Consider the following 22,613-nt stretch of genomic DNA (forward strand, 5'->3'; position numbering starts at 1 on the left):
ACCATATATGGCTAGTGTCATTAAGTTATTCCTCACTCAGTCTAATTTACCCCATCACTTTCCATTTGTTTTTGTGTGAACTTCATGCCCTGTGTGTGCTTAGACAGTGTGGCCCTCTGTCCCACTCTAGTGGTTGGGCCACATAGATATTTGAGTCTGCTTGTGACAGTGGGATTAGCTTCTGGAGGAGATAAGAATGATCATAAACATCACTGACTTCATAATGAAACATAAATCCTACTTCTTTGACCTAACCTTTCCTCAGTAATTCCATCAAAATCACATATTTGAACAAATAAAAATTAATCTCCCCTCAGAATGGGGAAGAAGAGAGATATAGCATATTGCTGTGTTCTGCTTATTGAATTTCTGAGGCACTCAAATAGCGCACCGATGGGCATGGCTGAAGTACCTAAATTGGTGCTTATGAAGAGAAAATAAATCAGAGTATTCTTCAGTGACTCATATAATGTATTTTGAGGCATAAGTACTTCATTAAAATATCTGGCATAGGTACTTCATAAAACTTTTTGGTTCAGTGGAGGTGATCCTGTTCATGCTCACACAGATTATTTACACCACTACCACAAAGCTCACAGTACTTCTGCCAACGAAACGGCCGTGTTAGTGCACTACTGCACTAACCTCTCCTGATTATACAGGTCAGCTCACTGAGAAGACACGTTTTTGCATGTCACTTGTGTGAGAGATGAGAACTTTATGCTGAATGAGATTCAGCATTGCTTTTATGAGACTAGTGTGGAAAGGTGAATATGGCCTAGCCCTAGACAAATGATTGGGGGAAAAGTTGAACCTTTGTCTGAAATATTCTAGATTCTGTCTTCAGTTATGAAAGCAGAATTGAAAGCCCTCTCTATAATGTCTGGGTAAAGGAAAATATATTTAAAATGGATGCATTCGATAAAAGCCTGTCTAGGATCAAGTAGCACTATAACTATTTTTAAACTGAGCCCATTCTGCAAGTGTTCATGTTCATTCTTTCTCCGCTTGTTTGCAGCTGTTAGTTGGCTGTGGCTCAGTACCAGCAACAAAACATTCACTGAGTGGTTTTATACTCATTCCCTGTATTATAAATCATTGCCTCCTCACCAGCTAATCAGTGCTCTTGATTCCCAAACATTTTGAAGCACACTTATTTTGCTAACAGTGTTGTCTCATGTTGCTCTAAGAAAATTGAGAATTAAGGGTGTTGATTGGCCAGTGAAGACAATAGTATATTTCTTTCTTTCTGAATCCTGATGAAACTTTAGGTAAATTTCCAACAGATGTATTTTCTTTTAGAAGGTATTTATATACGTAGCTTCTGGCCAAAAGATTTCATTTGGGCATCTGAATTTTGATTTAGTAGTTTAACTTTAGACACCGAGTTTGAAAATTTTAGTTTGCATCTTCAAATCCTCCTGTTTAATGCAGTAATGTAACATAAAATGAAATGTTTTAGTTTCCAAAATAGTGGTAATTTAGGACATCCTATAGATCCCCATCCTTCTCATGTTATGTATATATTTCCATCTAAGCGTTGTTTGGCCCCTCTGAGATAATTTGATTTGTCTCAGTTCAAGTTCCCTCTGTTTGCACTAATTAACATATTTAGAAGAGGCCAAGAATTGTAAGGGTCTTGGAGTCTGAACTACCCCTGTTACCTATAAAGGAAGTCCTTCCTGATGAGATTTGAGGTATGCTGGCAGTGCAGTGAGCATGGGAAACTTGCCCTACTACTTGATAAACAGAGGACTTTGTTTACAAGAGTTGTCAATCTGACACCTTTCACCAGACTAAATCTTCAATCAGTTTTTTTTAAAGCTGAAGTTTGGGGATATGAACAAATTGGATGCAAATCAGAATATGCAGATTCTCATTTAATATTTTGCATAAGATGTTTGCATAACAGCGAGTGTTCTTTTTGCTGTTGTTGTTTTGTTTCAAAAGGTGCAAAGCACTTTCACTGAAATTTCAACCAGACAACCTTAACTTCTCCATTTGGATAAAACAAAATACAAAGCAATATACATACCAAAGATTAACACATCCGTGCTGCTTATGGCACATAACCAAAGGTGCCTCACTGATAGAACAATCACTAATAGCATAGCATAGTTCACAATTCTAATATTACAAACAAAGAAGTTTGTTATAGCTGGTTAACATTCCTAAGGGGCAATAATGTAAAAAATGCCATAAGTAGGAAAAATAATGAGGAATCCCATAGAAATATATCAAACATAGGGCAGAGTTATGCTAGTTTGTGTGTGACCATGGTGGGTGATTGTGGCTGAGCAGGATGATTTGCTGGAGAACAGATGGCGTGCATTTGGAATGTCTGTTGGCTTCAATGTGTGAAGGATAATGTATGCCAATATATGGCTTTACTTTATATTTCTTGTATTTCTTATGATTTTGGGGTTTGCCATTAGCAATCTGGGCTGGTTTCATGAAGTGATTTGTGTGTGAATACTGCAGCTAAAAGCAGAAATTCATTTTCCCATGGGAATTTGGTGACTGCTTATTGGAACTATATTTGAAAAGATGAATTTATTTACGGCACCTGTATTATTATTTAGATGATAGGCCATAAATACATATTTAACGAAGTATTTTAATTAAAGAATGAAAACAGATGTCACCCATAGCAAATAAAATAGAAAAGAAATTACAATTTGTCTAACACTAACTTTGGTATTGAAATATACACAGAAATAGCTTAGAAAATAAATACCTAATAATTGGAGACTGATCTAGTATTCAGAGTGTACTAAGTAAATTATAGGTTTCAGAGTAACAGCCGTGTTAGTCTGTATTCGCAAAAAGAAAAGGAGGACTTGTGGCACCTTAGAGACTAACCAATTTATTTGAGCATAAGCTTTCGTGAGCTACAGCTCACTTCATCGGATGCATACTGTGGAAAGTATAGAAGATCTTTTTATACACACAAAGCATGAAAAAATGGGTGTTTACCACTACAAAAGGTTTTCTCTCCCCCCACCTCACTCTCCTGCTGGTAATAGCTTATCTAAAGTGATCACTGTCCTTACAATGTGTATGATAATCGAGGTGGGCCATTTCCAGCACAAATCCAGGGTTTAACAAGAACGTCGGGGGGGGGGGGGGGGTAGGAAAAAACAAGGGGAAATAGGTTACCTTGCTAAGTCATTATGCAAGGTAACCTATTTCCCCTTGTTTTTTCCTCCCCCCGCCCCCCCATAAGTTCTTGTTAAACCCTGGATTTGTGCTGGAAATGGCCCACCTTGATTATCATACACATTGTAAGGAGAGTGATCACTTTAGATAAGCTATTACCAACAGGTGAGTGGGTTTGTGTGTGTGTGTGGGGGGGGGAAACCTGGATTTGTGCTGGAAATGGCCCAACTTGATTATCATACACATTGTAAGGAGAGTGATCACTTTAGATAAGCTATTACCAGCAGGAGAGTGAGGTGGGGGGAGAAAAAACCTTTTGTAGTGGTAAACACCCATTTTTTCATGCTTTGTGTGTATAAAAAGATCTTCTATACTTTCCACAGTATGCATCCGATGAAGTGAGCTGTAGCTCACGAAAGCTTATGCTCAAATAAATTGGTTAGTCGCTAAGGTGCCACAAGTACTCCTTTTCTTTTTAAGTAAATTATAGAAAGCTAAAATATCTCATTGAACATAAAAGGTTGGTATGTCCTGAATACGGTACATTTTATCACTCTCCTCACAATATTAAAATAGTCCTTGGAGTTATTTAAATCTGTGTTATTTATTTTCAAAAGAAAAATGTTTGATTATTTGTTTTCAGAGTCTTTAAACTGTTGATGATTGGTTTTCAGGTTGTTTAACTTCAGTGAGACTTAGGCCTGGTCTACACTGGGGGGAGGGTCGATCTAAGTTACACAACTTCAGCTACGTAAATAGCGTAGCTGAAGTCGATGTACTTAGATCTACTTACTGTGGTGTTTTCACTACAGTAGGTTGACTGCTGACACTCCCCCGTCAACTCCACCTACACTTCTCGCTCCAGTGGAGTACCGGAGTCGACAGGAGAGCGCTCGGCGGTCGATTTATCGCGTCTTCAGTAGCCTTTTGCTTTTCACATATTCTGCATACTTTTGCTTTCACAAAATTGGATGCCTATTGAAAAGAAAGACTTTCAAGGCCAAGGAATCCCACTCTGCACTTCTCCATGACAAAAAGCAGCACTCCTGTTCTTACAAGACCTAGATGATCTATTGGTCTTTTGTATTTCGGATTATAACATGTGTATTAATGATAATAGACATTAAACATCATATTGATACCAATGGGATTCCCTCCTGAGTGAGATATAGATGCTCAGATAGCATGGTTTTGGTGCAGTATAAAAACATTAATAAATAGAACTCAATCTGTTGTCTATTGCCCTTTGATTAAAATCAGATGAAGGATCATCATGCGATGTGACCGTGGCCCAGAGCCTCAAAGGTATTTAGGCACTTAACTCCTGTTCATGTCAGTGGAAGTTAGGAGCCTAATTACCTTTGAGCATCTGGACCAGTCTTTATTTATGTAGCTGAAGTTGTGTAACTTAGATCGACAAGCAAATAGCCTGTGCTAGATTTGCAAGCAAAGCCATCTTCTGAGGAATTTCTACAAGTTAAGGAAGCACAAATGCTTCAACCAGGCTGTAGACCTCCACCAGGGTTTGCAATCTGAAATCAATGGGACTTTTTCTTGTTAAGTCACTAAGGGTGGGATCCACGAAGGGACTGTTTCACCGCTGAATGTCATAATGTCTAACTTTTAGATGCATAGAAAATCACAGGAACAACATTGTCATCCACAAAGCCGATTTAGGTGCCCAGTCTCCATGTACAATGAATGGGGAGAGATAGGCACCTAAGAATGTGATCCACAAAAGCCAGCATGCTAGGCCGGGAGCTGCCTAAGCTAGTCAATGGGAGATGCTAATGAGAGGATTGTGTCCTAAACCCCTCCCCTGTCTCAGAGATAGCCACCTACATCTGCTTAGCGATCCATGTACGGGCCTTGCCGCATGGAGTCAGTTGGCATAGGTACCTAAGCTGCTTCTGGGGGGAATGAGATAGATGGCTGCCTAGCTCCACACAAAATGGCTGGAGGAGAAGCAGGAGGTGTAGGTCATTTTGCCCAAAATAGCCTAGTGACTCCCAGGCGTGGGAGCATGTTGGGGACTTGCTGTTGGGGGGTATAAAGAAGCATGACGGGAGCAAGCCGTGCTTGAGTAATTCTTGGCTGTTACAAGCCAGTGTAATTTAGAGCAGCTCTGATGATTCTTTAACATGCTGGTAGTTGAACCGCTGCAACAAGGGCTGGTCGCAAAAAGGTCATGTAAAGCCATTTTACCCTCCCAACTCTGGTGCATTGAGCACAGCTCTGATACAGCTGTGGATGGTCGAGCACTTATTCTTCTTTCTCCTCTCCCTCTCCATCTCTTCACTAGGTTTCTTTCTCTTTCCCTCTCTTTATTTTATTCCCTTTCCTTTCCTAATCTCTAAGCCTGCTTCCGTTCCTATGGAGTTGATGGGAGATTTTTTCTTAACTTCTATGGGCACAGCATCAGGCCCTTAATAACTACACCATGTTGCAAAAATATTGAATCTAATTTTAAAGGCCTTATTTATGATAAATTCCATTGAACTCAGGAGTTTAGTTTTATCAGGACCTGCAGGATTGGGTCCAATGACAAAGGCTTCTCTTACTGAAGTATAAAGAAAAGGAGTACTTGTGGCACCTTAGAGACTAACCAATTTATTTGAGCATAAGCTTTCGTGACGAAAGCTTATGCTCAAATAAATTGGTTAGTCTCTAAGGTGCCACAAGTACTCCTTTTCTTTTTGCGAATACAGGCTATCACGGCTGTTACTCTGAAACCTGTCATTACAGAAGTATGTAATTGAAAACCGACATGAAGTGGAGTTTTCATAAGAGTTAGTTCATCTTTGATATATAAAAGCAACTTTTAGCTAAAAAAGAAAGTCTATAAAAGTTCCTGCAGGCTTGGTCAGAGGGAACCTTCCTGGTAGAGCAGCTGCCTGTGATCATGCTGGGAGGAATAGTGGGAAGCTAGCAAATATAGTTTCCTTTATTTTAGCTATCACACATCACTGACTCACAATCAACCAATTGTCCCTCTTGAGTCACAAGGTTTCTGAAGCAACTTTATCTTTTAGTAGGTAGTCTCTTTCACGACAGATAAAAATTGAGAGCACTGGTGGGCTATAGCTGCACACTAAAAAAATAAAATGTATGAAAATGGAATCTTCCAATTACTTACAGCATTGCCAGGTTTCATGCAGCTCCATGTGTGACATTTTATGCAAGTTATTTAATTAGATAATTTGTACATTTAAAAAGCCTTCATTTAGTAAAGTTTTAGCTTGAAAATTGCTTTCTCTAGGGGAAGAAGGGGTATCTCAGTGTTGTGACCTAGATAGTTCTTGGCCTCTCTTCTGATTCTACCAATTTCTACCAAAAAAAGATGTGAATTTGTGATAAGGGAGCTGTAACTTAGTCAGAGCTCAAACATATTTCATAGAGGAGCCACCCAACATCATTAAAGGCTAACAACTTTTAATTCCTACTGGTCTAACCTGGACTCATAGTAGGAGGGTCTCAGTGTTATCAACTCTCCCGATTTATCATAATGTCTTATGATATTTGGTGTTATACTTAAAGCCCTAGTTCCTGGAGTCATGTGAATATGGGAGAATCTGAACTTTCACTTAAAAAAAACAAACCTAAGATTTTTGCATCCTCATGGTTGTAGAGAGAAGCTTGAAAATGTGGCCTAACTGAATCCTAAGCACTCAAGAGAAACCAGGAGGCAAAACAAACAAAAACCAAACCAATTATTTTACCTAAAATTCATGTAATTTTATAAAAATCTTACAATTTTAGGTTTCTGACTCAGGATTTTTGAACACTTGCAGTTAGTGGTACAGATGACTTTTCATTAGCAGTGTCCTGAGGTTCCCAAACCCTCATTTACTTCTATTGTTAAACCTTAAAAATAATGCGCTGTCAATAAAGATGTTTATTAATCCAAGTTCTGACCTCTGACTGAGCTTAAACACGTTCAGGGTTTCTCACAGGCTGCTTTGTCTCCTGCAAGCTTACTTTACAATCAAATGTCACATCCTGATCTTAAAGAGACAGTTCCCATTAAACTAAATACAGGTGATTAAAATATAATACAAATATAAATAATAAATATAACAACATATAATATACATATAATATGAAACATCCTTTGAATGTCTAAATATTATAGAAGACAATTTCTTAATTCAAAAAGCATTGCATCCAAACACAGTGGAATACTATATTAGACATAATCTTTACACTGAGGACTTAATCACTGAACTAAAAATTTGTGGTAACTTTATCTACAAGTGATTGTGACTTGATTACATTTGTAATGTACAAATAGATTAAAGTCCAGACCAGTGGTGTATATATTTGATGCAATAAAAGGGCCAATTTCACAAAGCTGTGAACAATTATGAGCCAAATCAGTTGGGAAGAAGAATTTAATCAGAAAAATGTGAATGACAACTGGGAATTGTTTAAGAACACTTTACTAGATGCCCCAAAAGCCACAATCCTGCAATCAAGGAAGAATTCTGTTTTGTTTAAAAAAACTGACCTGGTTTAGAGGGAAAGTGAAGGCAGATATAAAAATAAAATAAAATAAAATAAAGGGGAAGCTGTTAGTAATATATATAAATCCAAAGCTAGGAATGGTAGAAAACTGATAAGGGAAGCAAAGTGTTTGGGTCACATGTAGTCTCTATTCTTAGCATGTGTTAGCTAAGCCCAATCTAAACTTGACTCCTTTTCCTACTAAAGACAAACCCTGTATGGACCAACCCATAGAGTGGGACGTGATACACACAGCTCTTTGTGAGATAGCAGTGGAATGCTGGGTATCAGGATTGCTGGATTCTGCTCCTGGCTTTGAAAGCAGAGTATGATCAAGTGATTGAAGAAAATACACCAGAGCACATAATTTGTCATGTTCATTTTGAAGTAAATCATAGAGTTTATCTTCTTGAGCTGATTGTTGCTAAGGATGATATAAAATTAAAAATGATGATAAAGATAGACACAATAAAATTAACTGATTTTATGAAAAAATTGTGTATGTGTACGGGGCAAGATACTGCATCTTATTCAGAGCACTATTTTTTTCACACCATATGTGCTACAGCTGCTGAGCTGTATTTTGCACTTTTTACAGCGATGCCACTTATGAGAAGACACCTTTTTTCTAATAAGATGTGCCCACAACAGAACATAATTTTATTATAGAAAATTAGATGTTTAAGGTTGTGAGAGTCAGTAATTTCAGTTGAACATGAGAGAAGACAATGTGAAAATGCAATCTTCAGTGCCATCTGCTGGACATCCAAAGTGACTAACGACATATTTCAAAGGTTTTAAATATATTTAGACATAAATTGATGCAAATTCATGGCATTCTTAGAAAACGTATGCAGAAAAAGTATGGAACGTGTCTTTAAGCTAAATGGACCTTTTTGTCACATTTTGTCTTTTTTTTTCAATGAGAAACAATGGGTCTTCTTGAAAAGAAACAAAATAAAACAATACATTTGGTGGTTTTCATATCATATGTGCAATGTAGGAGAGAGAATGTCACTGGAGAAAATCTTAACCCTTTTCAATTTCATTACTTTTATGTACTTAATTTCTAAGGTCTAGTGCTACTTTAACACAATATCTTTTCCTTTATTTTCCCCACGAGAAGGGGCTGCTGGAATCCTTCTCCATCCCAGTTGATGGACTTTACCCTTAGTGAACCCATTTACCAGTTAGGAAAAAGCAGGATGGCGGTGAAATCCTGGCCTTATTAAAGTCTATAGGAGTTTTGTCCCTGGCTTGAATGAGACAGATCGAGAAGCCAAACCTATGTTTGAGCAGAACGGGGTAAAATCCAAATGTGAATTTTATAGAGTGTGCTTCTGTATTTCCTATAAAATAAAAAGTGCTCTTCTAACAACATGAATTTCTCATAAGATCTATCCTTGGAATGAGCCAATAAAGTAATCCAAAACAAGAACTGCAGTTGATTCGCCATGTGTGCCCACTATTCTGTACCCACTTAAGCAAGCACTGTGTTGATATGAAACAAAAACAAATATGAAACTTTTTTACTGCACAGGCAAAACACACTACTTTAAACTTAACTTAAAAAAAAAATCTAACCCTTTTTCCTCACCCAAATTTAGATTGATTTTTTTCAGTGAGTCTGCATTTTGTACCCTCAGTAATTTTTATATTTTTTTTCTATCCATATGAAGCTACTGAAACTTTTTATGGTAGGAATTGTGTATCTTTTCATGCTAATCTGGCTTGGTAACTGATGAACAAATAAATACCCTTTGGGATGAAAGCAAGCATAGAAAGTTTCAAAGCAAAAGGAAAATGTGAGACCATTAGGAGTGAAAATGAAGGGATATAATGAATCCATGGTCACTGCCATATAACAAATTAAAAAACCCACCACCACCCCAAATCAAAAAATAATTCAATTTAGGATAAACTAATCAGTCAAGCCGGTAGAAATGTTTTGACCAAAATATTTTTCCCTTGGAAAATATAGTTTTGTCAAAATCTATGGAAAATGTCAATTTCAACAACCTGTTTTGGTTTTCCAACAACAGAATTTGAAATGAAAGTTTCTGTTTCATATCAATATTTCAAAGCTAAACCATTTTTTTTTGCTACACATACTTAATAGAAAAGGAGCAGGACAAAGGTTTTAAGACAAAAACAGATGTACTGTACTCTCTGTCATCAGTTCTTTCCTGCTTTACTATATAACCCAAGTTTGGCAATACCAGGCCAGTGTGCAGTGGAGGGAAAATTAATTCATTTCCATGCTATAATTCCATCCTGAACAAAATGTACAGCAAAATATCCATCAGAAATTTTGGTCACAATTTACAAATTAAATTAAACAAATTAAATAACATTAACCAAAATTCCTGATGGATACATTCTGTGTAATTGATTTACTTATAGTACTCTTAAAATTATTTGGATAATTAAATTGGTTATTTTACATATTCCTTAACATTTTTAATAGTTCCCATTAGAAAGCTATATGTGAGCAGATGGCATTAGTAGTCTAATAAAAGTAGTTATATATCAAAGGTGAAATCCAATAATGTAACCAGTAGTAGTATTGTTTTTCAGTATTTTGTCTAATTCTCTTGACCCATTTTTCTCTTATCTAATCCGACATTGCAAATGTTGCTTAAGCGGTTTAGCAAAACTAAGTCTTTGGTGCTACAGCCTGCTTTTTCATTAACACAAAACACTTAGGATAGTGTATAATGTTTATAGAGAGGGAGAAGAGAAAATTAGGATAACTTTGCCTTTTTTCTTCTGCTTCTTTGTTAGAGTGGTGTCCTAACAAGGTTACTGTTATTAGTGTAATTGCTGATTGATTTATTCCTGAATCCCATCTTTCACTTACCATCGGATGGGAAAAACAAGGACATAGAACATCATTCTTTGCTTACTATTAGAATTGCTCAAGTACTGGAACAAAAAATGTTCCAGTATTCCCTGAGTACTAAGGCTTCCATTCAATTAATTCTTCTTCAGCCCTTTTAGTATTTGAAACCAGTGAAGCTTCAAACTAGACTGTGTGGTTTGGTCACATACATTGATGTTAATTACTTAACTATTACTAATTTATTTAATTATGAACAACCATTTCTAACACCAAATATATGTATTTTAACATTAATTCTGGCAGCCAATCTATTAGTTAATTGGATGATGAATTGCAAAGCTTGAATAGCATCTAAAAAAGAAAAATATGCAACTACTTCGAAGAAATTTTGCGGGGAGTTTGAGTTGATTGTTACTAGTTAAGATTGAGTCCTATTTATATCTCAGAAAAGGGTACTCAAATGTACAGCTTCCACAAGAGTAAAAGGTATGTAACTAAAATCTGTTTAAGGGCGTGATTCTCAAAGCTAGTATAAAGTAGCCATCTCAAAGCAGGAGGAAATGATGAAGAGATAATCAAGGCTTTCATGGACAGACACATGTACTTACATAATGTATTAATTTCAAGATGTCCTGTTTCTATTAATAAGATACTTAGTTTTTCATGTTTTTATAATATCTAAGGAGATATATATTGAGCAAAGTATAAATATCTGAAAATTTTGCTTGTGGTTTCCACATAAGGATGGTGAGGTGTACATCTGTTATAAATGTCTCTCTGTATTATTGTACTCTCACTCATCTGGGATCTATGACTTCCATGCTAGGTGTAATAGACAGAAAGCCAGAAGTCACACTGGGGAAAAAATACGTAGTGGTGGTGTCCTGGTTCCCACTATGAAACATTTTCCTACTTGTGGCAGCAAAATGCGCCACTATTCACAGTAGATGGTTTCGATGTTCGTTCTTGCACGGTTTGATCTGCTAACAATGTTGAAGTTTAAAATTGTCATAATTTAAGCTTCAGTCTCCTTCTCATTCAGGTCAATAAAAGTCCTTACTTTTCTCAAAGCTATTTATTATTTAAGGAGATTTGCAGACTCAAAAAGACACCACTGTGTTTATTTTCATCTGGTTCACATTTTGAAGGTTACCGTCACCACCATAAGGGTTGTGATTACATTTTTTTAAATGAAGAATTTAGATTCTAGAACAAAATTGGAAGCAACCAAGGAAAAACTGCTTGTTCATGGAACCACTGCTAACTGGACTAATCTGGCACCTGAAAACTGGAATATGTGGTACACTCTATAACATCCATATAATTTCATATGGATTTATGCAAAGCATGAGCTCTCGTGTCAGAATTCCAGGTACATTTTGAAGGAAGAGCCCTGCAATAAAACTGAAAGAGACCACTGTAGTAAGGGCCAAGAAATGGACCAGAGTTTAATCTTTAGTAAGTCCATATACCTCTGAAAGAAGAAAAGGAGTACTAGTGGCACCTTAGAGACTAACCAATTTATTTGAGCATAAGCTTTCCTGAGCTCATGAAAGCTTATGCTCAAATAAATTGGTTAGTCTCTAAGTGCCACTAGTACTCCTTTTCTTTTTGCGAATACAGACTAACACGGCTGCTACTCTGAAACCTGTCATATACCTCTGGTATCGATACTGCCAGCGTTTTTTTATTGTATTTGATGCTGGTCTGTCTATGTTAAAATATGTGCATTTCACTTGGGGAATTTTTTCTTGGTTTTAGAGATGATGGCGGAATGTTTGTTGGAATCTTTAAGTTATGGTCTTTAATTGTTCCATAGCATCTAACCTTTTAAACTGAGGCTTGCAACACACATCCTGATTATAACCTATGGACACTAGTGCAATGTAAATAAATAAATAATAATTGATGCTCAAGCAGATATTGATAAGTATTTTTAGCTTTGATTTCATAATTGTTAGATACATTTATATCTGATTTGGGTTTTTTTGATAATCTGTAACTGTATATTTGAAACTGGTATTAGTCACATAAAATGATTCACCTGACATCTTTTAAATGATTATCTTTTGACCACTTACTCCTGTTAGTTTACTCTTAAGATTTTTTATGTGAATTTTAGAGCTGGTGGGGCAATCTTTCAAGTTCAACTTGTATTTGATATTGTCTATTTTAATTGTTGTAAAAGGACCTAGAATATTAGATGCTATTGTAAATCAAAAGACAAATGTTTCTTTTGTTATTGCTATAAACTGTTTTCTCTTCTGTGCAGGAGGTTGCATCAGCAATTTGAAAGTTATAAAGAGCAAGTAAGAAAAATAGGTGAAGAAGCCCGCCGCTACCAGGGAGAGCACAAGGATGATGCACCTACGTGTGGAATCTGTCTTAAAACAAAGTTTGCTGATGGTTGTGGTCATTTATGCTCTTACTGCCGGACCAAGTTTTGTGCACGATGTGGAGGTCGTGTTTCTCTACGATCAAACAATGTAAGTTTTCTATTGCATAGTTTTTATTGCAAATATTGATACACTCAAACCTACAAATTGTTCCTCACTTATCTTACTTTAGCATCTCTTCCATTCATCATTTCACCTTGACCCTTTCTAAGGTGGGGTTTCTGTGTTGGTAGGTAACAAGTCAAAACAATGTATTCCAAAAGTATGAAGAAATTTATGATCCCTAAAGACAGTTAATTAAAATAAAATAAAATAAAATGTTGTATGACTGTGCTGAGCTATAGTTTGAAGGAAGAATTCTTATTTTATCTGGAATGATAAACCACATTTTCATCTTAGATGTTTCGAATTTCCCCTATTGAGCAATTTTGATTAACTCTGTAGAATTTTAAACTTCTTTTTCATAAAGCTTTGTTTAAAGGTCATTTGTGTTTCTCTTTAAAAGAATGATCAACTCAGGGAAGGGGAAAGTAAGCCCTTCCGAATTGCACTGATGAACACCAAGTGTATTAGTTTCAGTTTAGTTTTAATTTAATTTAGTTTTAAATTGTACTGTACTTGTAATTTACCATGGACTAGAATCCCTCTCATGGAGTTAATTCCTGATCCTTCTGTCAGGCAGGTGGGGTTTGCGCCCTCTTTTCCACCTGTATAGAATGAGCTGGAAAGCTTGGCCCCAAATCTTTAGGTTTCCCAGGGGTCTATATGGAAGCCTTCTGTCCCAGCAATTCCCTTCTCTCTGGCATCATGGATCCATTGGTGGCAGCCAGCTATCCCACTCATTCATGAGAGGTGAGATATATATGTGGAAGACCACTGCCACATGCTGATTTTGGGAGCTATCCTGGCCCCATAATATGCTCTAAAATGTTTAAATAGTCTTTCATCTTATCAATGGATTTGTTAGCTATTGTGATACCTAGTGCAGCTTCTCAGATGCTGTATCAAGGCACTGGAATCTTTGACAGTGTCCTAAATATATTTGGAGCTCCCTTTTTCTATATGAACTCAATTAAAAAATGGACAAGAAACAAAATGTATAATACCCTTCTACAACTAAACTATTGTTGCGCTCTTTTCCTCTTCTCTGAACTAGAATTTATTTTATTGAGGATCTTTTGAAATTCAGGTTTTAAAAAAATTAAAAAAGCAGAAACAGCCTATTTCAGATTTATACCAGGAATATGTTATACTCTTAGTGTACTCGTTTAACTCCCAGTAACCCTACTTGGAGTTCAGTGCACTTTTTGAAAAAAGAATGCAGCTGCATACATGACCCGCTGAATATGTTCAGTGTTTTAAAACTATGTGTGTGCACCACACCCTATCACCTGCAGGTGGTATCATTAGAACAGGTTACACAGGAAAAACTAGTTTACTTTGGTATTCTAGGTAAGATTACAACAATATCTGCAATATTTACGACACAGAAGAACTTGAACATGTTTTAATTATTGCTTATCTAATATTTCTAGTCACACATCAACATTGGTCCAAAATTTGTTCCTGAGATAACATTGACTTCAGCTGTGTTGCACCAAGCATAAATTTGATTTACTGTATTTAAAATAAAGCCAAGGGGTATGACTTAAAACCAAAGACATTCAGAATTAAGGTTTAAATTGCTTCCTGAATTTTTCTTGTTGTGCCTAGTCATTGCAATAATTATTATTCTCTCTCCAGACCTTTAGAACAGTGGTGCTTTCTATTAGTTTTGCAAAATTCTGTTCTATTGTCACACTAGAAAAATAGTCATTTTGACAGGAGAGTAAAAAATTATTGGTTTTATTAATATCAACATTGTTGTCAGGGTAAATGTGAGTTAGAATATTTTTGTACCTGGTCTGGTAAATGTTCATGATGGTTTTGCAAGGCTGTTACCAATTAAGTCTAGTAAATTGCAGTACCTAGGCACAATAAAGAAAGTCAGCCCACAGCAGAGACATCGAGCATTCACTAGAAAATAACCTATTTTTGAGTGATAGGACCCATCTGTACTGGAAAAGCAACAGACTCATCAATCTGGTTACCTAGTTGTCTCCTTACCCAGTTATGGAACAGTTTTACAATTTGTTTTTTGCAGATGCCCTAGTGTTATTACTGGGACAGATGACTGGGCCAAAGCATTGGAAATGGCTAGAGCTTTAGCCCAGTTATAGAACATGGTTAAGGCCTGTTCACACTACAGATTTTAACCATGTTGTAACTGGGTCAAGGGACATCAGTCTTATAGCTTATCTGATAATTGTTTTTGTAGTATTGCTCTAAAACCAATTAAATTCCAATTAATTTTTGACTCACTTAAAAACTTTAAAATGGTCAAATTGTCCTATTTAAAATAAATAAATAAAATAAAATAAAAAGATCCACAGATGTCATGGCTGGGTTAGGACCTTGTCAGGTATGCTGACTTGACACATTTCTAGGAGAGGAAGTGTTAAGTTATGGACTCTTGAAAACAAGCAGCCTGTGATGAAAACCCAGATACATAACTACAGAGGCCCTATTAGGTGCCCTTAAAAGATTTAGAAAGTGTTTCTCATGGCAAAACTGACATGAGAAACATGATTGTTAATATTTCCATTCTTCTTTGACTTCTCCATTCTTTGCTACAATCTTTCATGCTTCTATGGGGCCATGTTAGAATATATATTTTCTGTGCATGTAGTAGTATAAATATTTTTATTTACAAATGTTATTTTTTTTTAATTCTTATGTTTTTAACTCTTTATAGAGACACTTACTAGAATTGCCTTTCTTTGAAATCTGCCTATTAATATTTGCCTACTTTTTTCTTTTTCTCTTCCTGTTTCTTTTTGTCTTTACTCTGCTTCCTTGGATGCTTTCCCAAAGGAGGACAAAGTGGTTAGAATCCATGCTTTCTTTTATCATTTATTATTATAATGTTGTTAGTAAAGTAAATGTGAAGTATATTAATGTTAATTATTGATCTTTTGCAAAAAACAAAAAAACAAACCCCAAAACAAAACAACAACAAAAAACCCAAGACCATTCCTAGTTTGTGTGCAGTTGCCAAAATTAGGATAATCAACCAAATTCATTAAAATCTGTGGGCAGTGATCAATCTCTATAATTCTAAAGAGTTCAAGAAAAGAGCAGGAAATGATAAAATGTACTAAAGAGCTTATTTCAGTAGATATGAGTACAATTACAACCTGGCTTTTGATTTTTCTGATACAAGGTCCTTCCATCTGCCTTCAGGAAATCTAGTTTAATTTTTTTAATATATTTTTAATTTGATATATATCATTTGCTGTGTCTTTACTCTTGCTGCAGCAAAAATTCAGTTGACTTCTAATTCATGGGAAGTCAGTCTTTTGATTTTACATCTGAAGTATTTTCACCATGGTGATGCTGGCAAAAGATACTGTCTAAAAATGGGCAAAAGTATAGTGGATGGCGCTTCATGAATCCCATGTGAAAAAGGCAAATCGTACATTTTGGAAAGTTGAAAAGTTGTGGAGCGGCCGGATTCATTATTGAAATGTGCAGTGAGGCCTATGCATTTTCTGAGATAGGACCACTGTGCAGCACTTCTGGGTCAAATAAGTATGTTCATGTGGAGCAAGCAGAACTCTGTGTTCAGTAAGTGGCTCCTCATCCAGCTACGCATTCTCCGCACTGGAGGAAATAGTGGATGGATGTGAGTGAAAGAGTAGGTGTGTTTTTCTTACCTTCTTAATTCCCAGCCAGGCAGATGTAGTATAGAGCCAGGATCCCAGCCCAGAGGAGGTACTCCAGACTTTTACCTTAGCATATCAGGCAATGGGAATTAGCAAGCTTTGTTCAGTCATCTGAACAGAAAAAGGTGCTGGAGGCATGACAACCAAGCATAGCATTACCCATCCCTGACTTTCAGGCTGCAATGCTATAACTGTGTCATGGAATGGCAATATTTCCATTGAAGGTCATAGCACAGGCCTAACTTAAGACTAAGACTGCACTCCTGCTGGAGAAGCATACCTTCCATGGTAACTGCACCCTTTATTATTAGGATTGCTGTTGGCATATTTACTTTTAGTATATATCTCTGGAGCATAATAGTATGGGAGTGAATTGAATGTGTTCTTCATATTGCTTAACATATATGCATGCGATAACTATTATTATATCTCGAGATTTTGATTTGCACAGGCATTTTTGGCAAGCTGCCATCAAATCCTGGGGAATTGGTCCCTCCCACCAGCCTCAGGTTCATCCCCACTCCAAAGAGATACTCTCTTGTGTACTTTACATGGGCTTTCATAATGACTATGAATTATGACATTATAACTTCATTGCATAGTTGGATACTTCACCGTATAGCACATTTGGCACTCTGGACAAAGCAGTGAACTGAGCTGTGGGGCTTTCTGATCTTTCCAGTTCCAATAATCTAACTTATTTGGGGTGGGGAGGAAAGCTCCTCATGCAATATTGATCTGTTTCTAAATCAATACAGCATTGATTAATCCGACTTGATCTAGAGGTACCCACCTTCCACCCACCTCTGAGGCTGCTGCAAAATCTTTGTGTCTCTCTACCACTTAAAGAGGTACCCACCTTCCTCCAGCAAGCCAGACAACAGGCCTCCCACTTAATGTTCAGTGTGGTCAGTTGCATTACTTTTAATCCAGGATGATCAGGTTAAATCTTTTAAACAATGCAGTGTAGATCACTTGTTGATTATGGAAAAACATAGGCAGCAATCCTTTTATTTGACAAATATTTTTTTTAGTGACTAAGACTTGAAATTATAGAACACAACTTCCTATAGACTAGGGCTATAAAGCAATAAGAAGAATCACGATTAATTGTACAATTAAAAAAGTTAATCATGATTAACCACACTATTGTTACTATAATGACATTTATTTAAATATTTTTGGATGTTTTCTACATTTTCAAATATATTGATTTCAATTACAACAAAGAATACAAAGTGTACAGCGCTCACTTTATTTATTTTTGATTACAAGTATTTGCACTGTAAAAAACCAGAAATAGTATTTTTCAATTCACCTAATACAAGTACTGTAGTGCAAACTCTTTATCGTGAAAGTTGAACTTACAAATGTAGAATTATGTACAAAAAACTGCATACAAAAATGAAACAATGTAAAACTTTAGAGCCTACAAGTCTACTCAGTCCTACTTCTTGTTAAGCCAGTTGCTCAGACAAACAAGTTTGTTTACATTTGCAGGAGATAATACTTCCTGGTTCTTGTTTACAATGTCACTTGATAGTGAGAACAGGCGTGCTCATGGCACTGTTGTAACCGGAATCACAAGATATCTACATGCCAGATGCACTAAAGATTCATATGTCCCTTCATGGTTCAACCATCATTCCAGAGGACATGCATCCATGCTGATGATGGATTCTGCTTGATAACGATCCAAAGCAGAATGGATCAATGCATGTTCATTTTCATCATCTGAGTCAGATGCCACCAACAGAAGCTTGATTTTCTTTTTTGGTGGTTCAGATTCTGTAGTTTCCACATCCGAGTGTTGCTCTTTTAAGACTTCTGAAAGCATGCTCCACACCTCATCACTCTCAGATTTTGGACGGCATTTCAGATTCTTAAACCTTGGGTCGAGTGCTGTAGCTAGTTTTAGAAATCTCACATTGGTACCTTCCTTGTATTTTGTCAAATCTGCTGTGAAAGTGTTCTTAAAATGAAAATGTGCTGGGTCATCATCCGAGACTGCTATAACATTAAATATATGTCAGAATGTGGGTAAAACAGAACTGGAGACATACAATTCTTCCCCAAGGAGTTCAGTCACAAACTTAATGAACATATTTCTTTAAATGAGCCTCATCAGCATGGAAACGTCCTCTGGAATGGTGGCTGAAGCATCAAGGGGCATACGAATGTTTAGCATATCTGGCACGTAAATACCTTGCAACACCAGCTACAAAAGTGCCATGGGAATGCCTGGTCCTCACTTTCAGATGACGTTGTAAATAAGCAGCAGGCAGCAGTATCTCCTGTAAATGTAAACAAACTTGTTTGTCTTAGCAATTGGCTGAACAAGAAGTAGGACTGAGTGGACCTGTAGGCTCTAAGGTCTTACATTGTTTTGTTTTTGAGTGCAGTTATGTAACAAAAAAAATCTACATTTGTAAGTTACACTTTCATGATGAAGAGATTGCACTACAGTACTTGTATGAGGTGAATTGAAAAATACTATTTCTTTTTATCATTTTTACAGTGCAAATATTTACAATAAAAACAACAATATAAATTGAGCACTGTACACTTTGTATTCTGTGTTGTAATAGAAATCAATATATTTGAAAATGTAGAAAAACATTCAAAAATATATAATAAATTTCAATTGGTATTCTATTGTTTAACAGTGCGATTCATCACAATTAATTTTTTGAGTTAATAGCATGAATTAACTGCAATTAATTGACAACCCTACTATTGACATACATTTTTTTCTCCATATTTACAACAATATGTTGTATCTGAAAATGTTAAACCCCCTTGTAATGAGATTTAGGAGTTCCCAGCCTGCTGTATTGCCATCAATATTTTATGATTTCCAGTGCACTTGATAGGATGAATAAGGAGCTGCTGGTATGTTGAGGTGGCTAATGAGGCATAAACTTTATCTTTATAATGATATATTAAACAATGTAAGGTCTGATTTTGTAATATATACCTAGACATTCATTTTTAATAAATGTTCCTGCATACATTATTACACGACAGTTTTTCACATTTATAGCTGCAATCTGCTCTTTCTTCATATGTTTACAGATAGACTACATTTAATGCAGAAAAGGACCTAGGGGTTACAGTGGACGAGAAGCTGGATATGAGTGAACAGTGTGCCGTTGTTGCCAAGAAGGCCAATGGCATTTTGGGATGTGTAAATAGGGGCATTGCCAGCAGATTGAGGGACGTGATCATTCCCCTCTATTCGACATTGGTGAGGCCTCATCTGGAGTACTGTGTCCAGTTTTGGGCCCCACACTACAAGAAGGATGTGGAAAAATTGGAAAGAGTCCAGCGGAGGGCAACAAAAATGATTAGGGGACTGGAACACATGACTTATGAGGAGAAGATGAGGGAACTGGGATTGTTTAGTCTGTGGAAGAGAAGAATGAGGGGGGATTTGATAGATACTTTCAACTACCTGAAGGGGAGTTCCAAAGAGGATGGATCTAGACTGTTCTCAGTGATACCGGGTGAGAGAACAAGGAGTAATGGTCTCAAGTTGCAGTGGGGGAGGTTTAGGTTGGATGTTAGGAAAAACTTTTTCACTAGGAGGGTGGTGAAACACTGGAATGCGTTACCTAGGGAGGTGGTGGAATCTCCTTCCTTAGAAGTTTTTAAGGTCAGGCTTGATAAAGCCCTGGCTGGGATGATTTAGATGGGGATTGGTCCTGCTTTGAGCAGGGGTTTGGACTAGATGACCTCCTGAGGTCCCTTCCAACTGTGATATTCTATAAGTCTGTGACCTGACACAGATGATTTCATCCTCCACACAGCTGTGCTGGCCACTGCTGGATGTAAGTAATCTGCATCACATAAATGGCTGGAGGTTCCTGGAGCAAAGAGGAACTGAAAGCATATTGTGACTCTTTGATGTTATAAATCCTTTCCAAAATACCCTTTGTGATACTTTTTTTCAAAATCAAACTATTATACCTCTCCTTTATAACCACATGATTATAAATGTCTTAGCTAGCTCTTGTTCCTTCTCTACTTAAGGAAACAGATGCATTTTAATGTTCAAAAGTAATCTTCAGTGAGAGAATAGATTTTCCTGGAATCGGGTTCTAACTTGCTCATCATTTACTCTTAATAAATCTGACCACTTGACACTGATAACTACTGAAATTTTCTTAAAGGAGAAAAATTCTTTTAACCCTCCCCTCATATACCCTCCCCCCAAATAAAACAAAACAAAAAGTGATAATCAAATTTAACTGTTCAGATAAGTTTTCACAATCAACCCACAGAGTTAAAATAAAATCTCAAAAATTCTTCCTAATAACAAATAAACTATGAACTTGCAATCTGCTCGTGGTTATTATGCATGCAGAAAAAGAGACTAAATTCATCAGATAAATGATTCATTAAAAGTAATTTGCTCAGTTGTAATGATAATCATGATATTTTCTCTAATTTTTTTACCCTCTCTCTATATCTAATCTTATTATACCATGCTCATCACGATGGTATCTGGATACCCATTGTGTGCTACTGAGGGTAGTAAAACATGTCAGAATAGGGCTAAAAGTAGCAGAAAAATATAAAATTTGTTGCATGCTTTCCTGTACCTCTGAGAAGTGCAGAAGACCCTTTAAATGGTGAGGACTTCATGGCTCTTGAAATGATGTCTAATACAATTCTTAAACACACACAGCTCTCTCTGGATATGTTTATATCTATCTATCTAACATATATATATATATCACTTCTTTTATGTGTTAGAGGTTATATAATACTCAGTGCTGCTGTAAGTAATTTTCTGCTGTTTTCAGTTTTATCAGAAAATTACTTATGAATGGGCCAGAACCACAAAGTTTGGCTGTGAATGTGAAATCAAAACTTCTCCAAAGTTTGGGTGGGATTCAGGTTTGGAATTTTAGTTCCAGATCATCTCTACTCCTTATATGGCAATATGATGTTTACCAAGTATTTTCCCAAGACAAATCTATTTCCTTTTCTCCTTCAGTGTTCTGAAACACACCACAGAGGAGTGTGCCTATCTCCTGCCCCCTAGGAGAAATTTGCATGTGGGTAAATGGTCCAGTGTTCATCTTTCAGTTCACTTGATGAAAAGTCCATGTTTCAAGTTGGCTATTTAAATGGCTCCACAGTAAGCTTACCCAAGGGAATGGGAATGTTAATGCTGTTTTCTCGGACAGAACAAAACTAAAACGGTTGTTAGCAATTTCAGGGAATTATGGGAGAGTTGGCGTTCCAAGAGAGTGATTTTTGCGTCATGGTCAAGCCTTTTCATGAGCCAGATGTTTCCAGTGTGAGTTGAGATGGATAGCCTTGAACTAATTGATGTATTGTAGTCCAGTAACAGGTAATATTAACTTCTCTTCACAAGCCAAAATTTTGGCCCATAGAAGCCAATGCTTCACCCCCCTAGACTTTAATAAGACTATAATTTTACAACAAAATTAAATTTGAAAAAGGGATTGGAGCAAACAAAATGAGATCCTTGTTGGTGGAGTTAAAAGTGATTTGCTTCCCATTTTTCACATTGTCCAGAAGTTTCAATTCTGGTGCGAAGGGCAGGATTGGAGAGAGATTTTATCAGTTTGTGTGTAGGAAATTGTGGGCAGGGCAGGAAATGACTGAAGATCAGAATTTGAAGTAGGTTTCAGAGTAACAGCCATGTTAGTCTGTATTCGGAAAAAGAAAAGGAGTACTTGTGGCACCTTAGAGACTAACCAATTTATTTGAGCATAAGCTTTCATGAGCTACAGGATGAAGTGAGCTGTAGCTCACGAAAGCTTATGCTCAGATAAAATGGTTAGTCTCTAAGATGTCACAAGTACTCCTTTTCTAATCTGAAGTAGGTAATTATTGTAGAGCATAGTGTTTATCTGAGCATAATGACTGGAGAAATGTAATGTCAACTGTTTTTCCTGAAGTGCTAAAGGTTGG

At 36.5% G+C, this 22,613-nt stretch overlaps 1 protein-coding gene across 48 annotated transcripts in view; it reads left to right on the plus strand.

The window, feature by feature from the left end:
• Nucleotides 1-22,613, plus strand: part of RIMS1 (regulating synaptic membrane exocytosis 1) — a 504,482-nt gene that overhangs the window by 136,253 nt on the left and 345,616 nt on the right. For 45 of the 48 annotated variants that reach the window (XM_075126529.1, XM_075126526.1, XM_075126527.1 and 42 more), the window contains exons 2-3: nucleotides 12,777-12,990; nucleotides 15,814-15,825. In XM_075126529.1, coding sequence (XP_074982630.1) covers nucleotides 12,777-12,990; nucleotides 15,814-15,825 — 226 coding nt within the window. The remainder of the gene's footprint in view (nucleotides 1-12,776; nucleotides 12,991-15,813; nucleotides 15,826-22,613) is intronic. The other 3 variants (XM_048845934.2, XM_075126523.1, XM_075126530.1) reach the window with 1 other exon arrangement.

This window comes from Caretta caretta, chromosome 3, assembly GCF_965140235.1.
Source record: "Caretta caretta isolate rCarCar2 chromosome 3, rCarCar1.hap1, whole genome shotgun sequence".
NCBI lineage: Eukaryota > Metazoa > Chordata > Testudines > Cheloniidae > Caretta > Caretta caretta.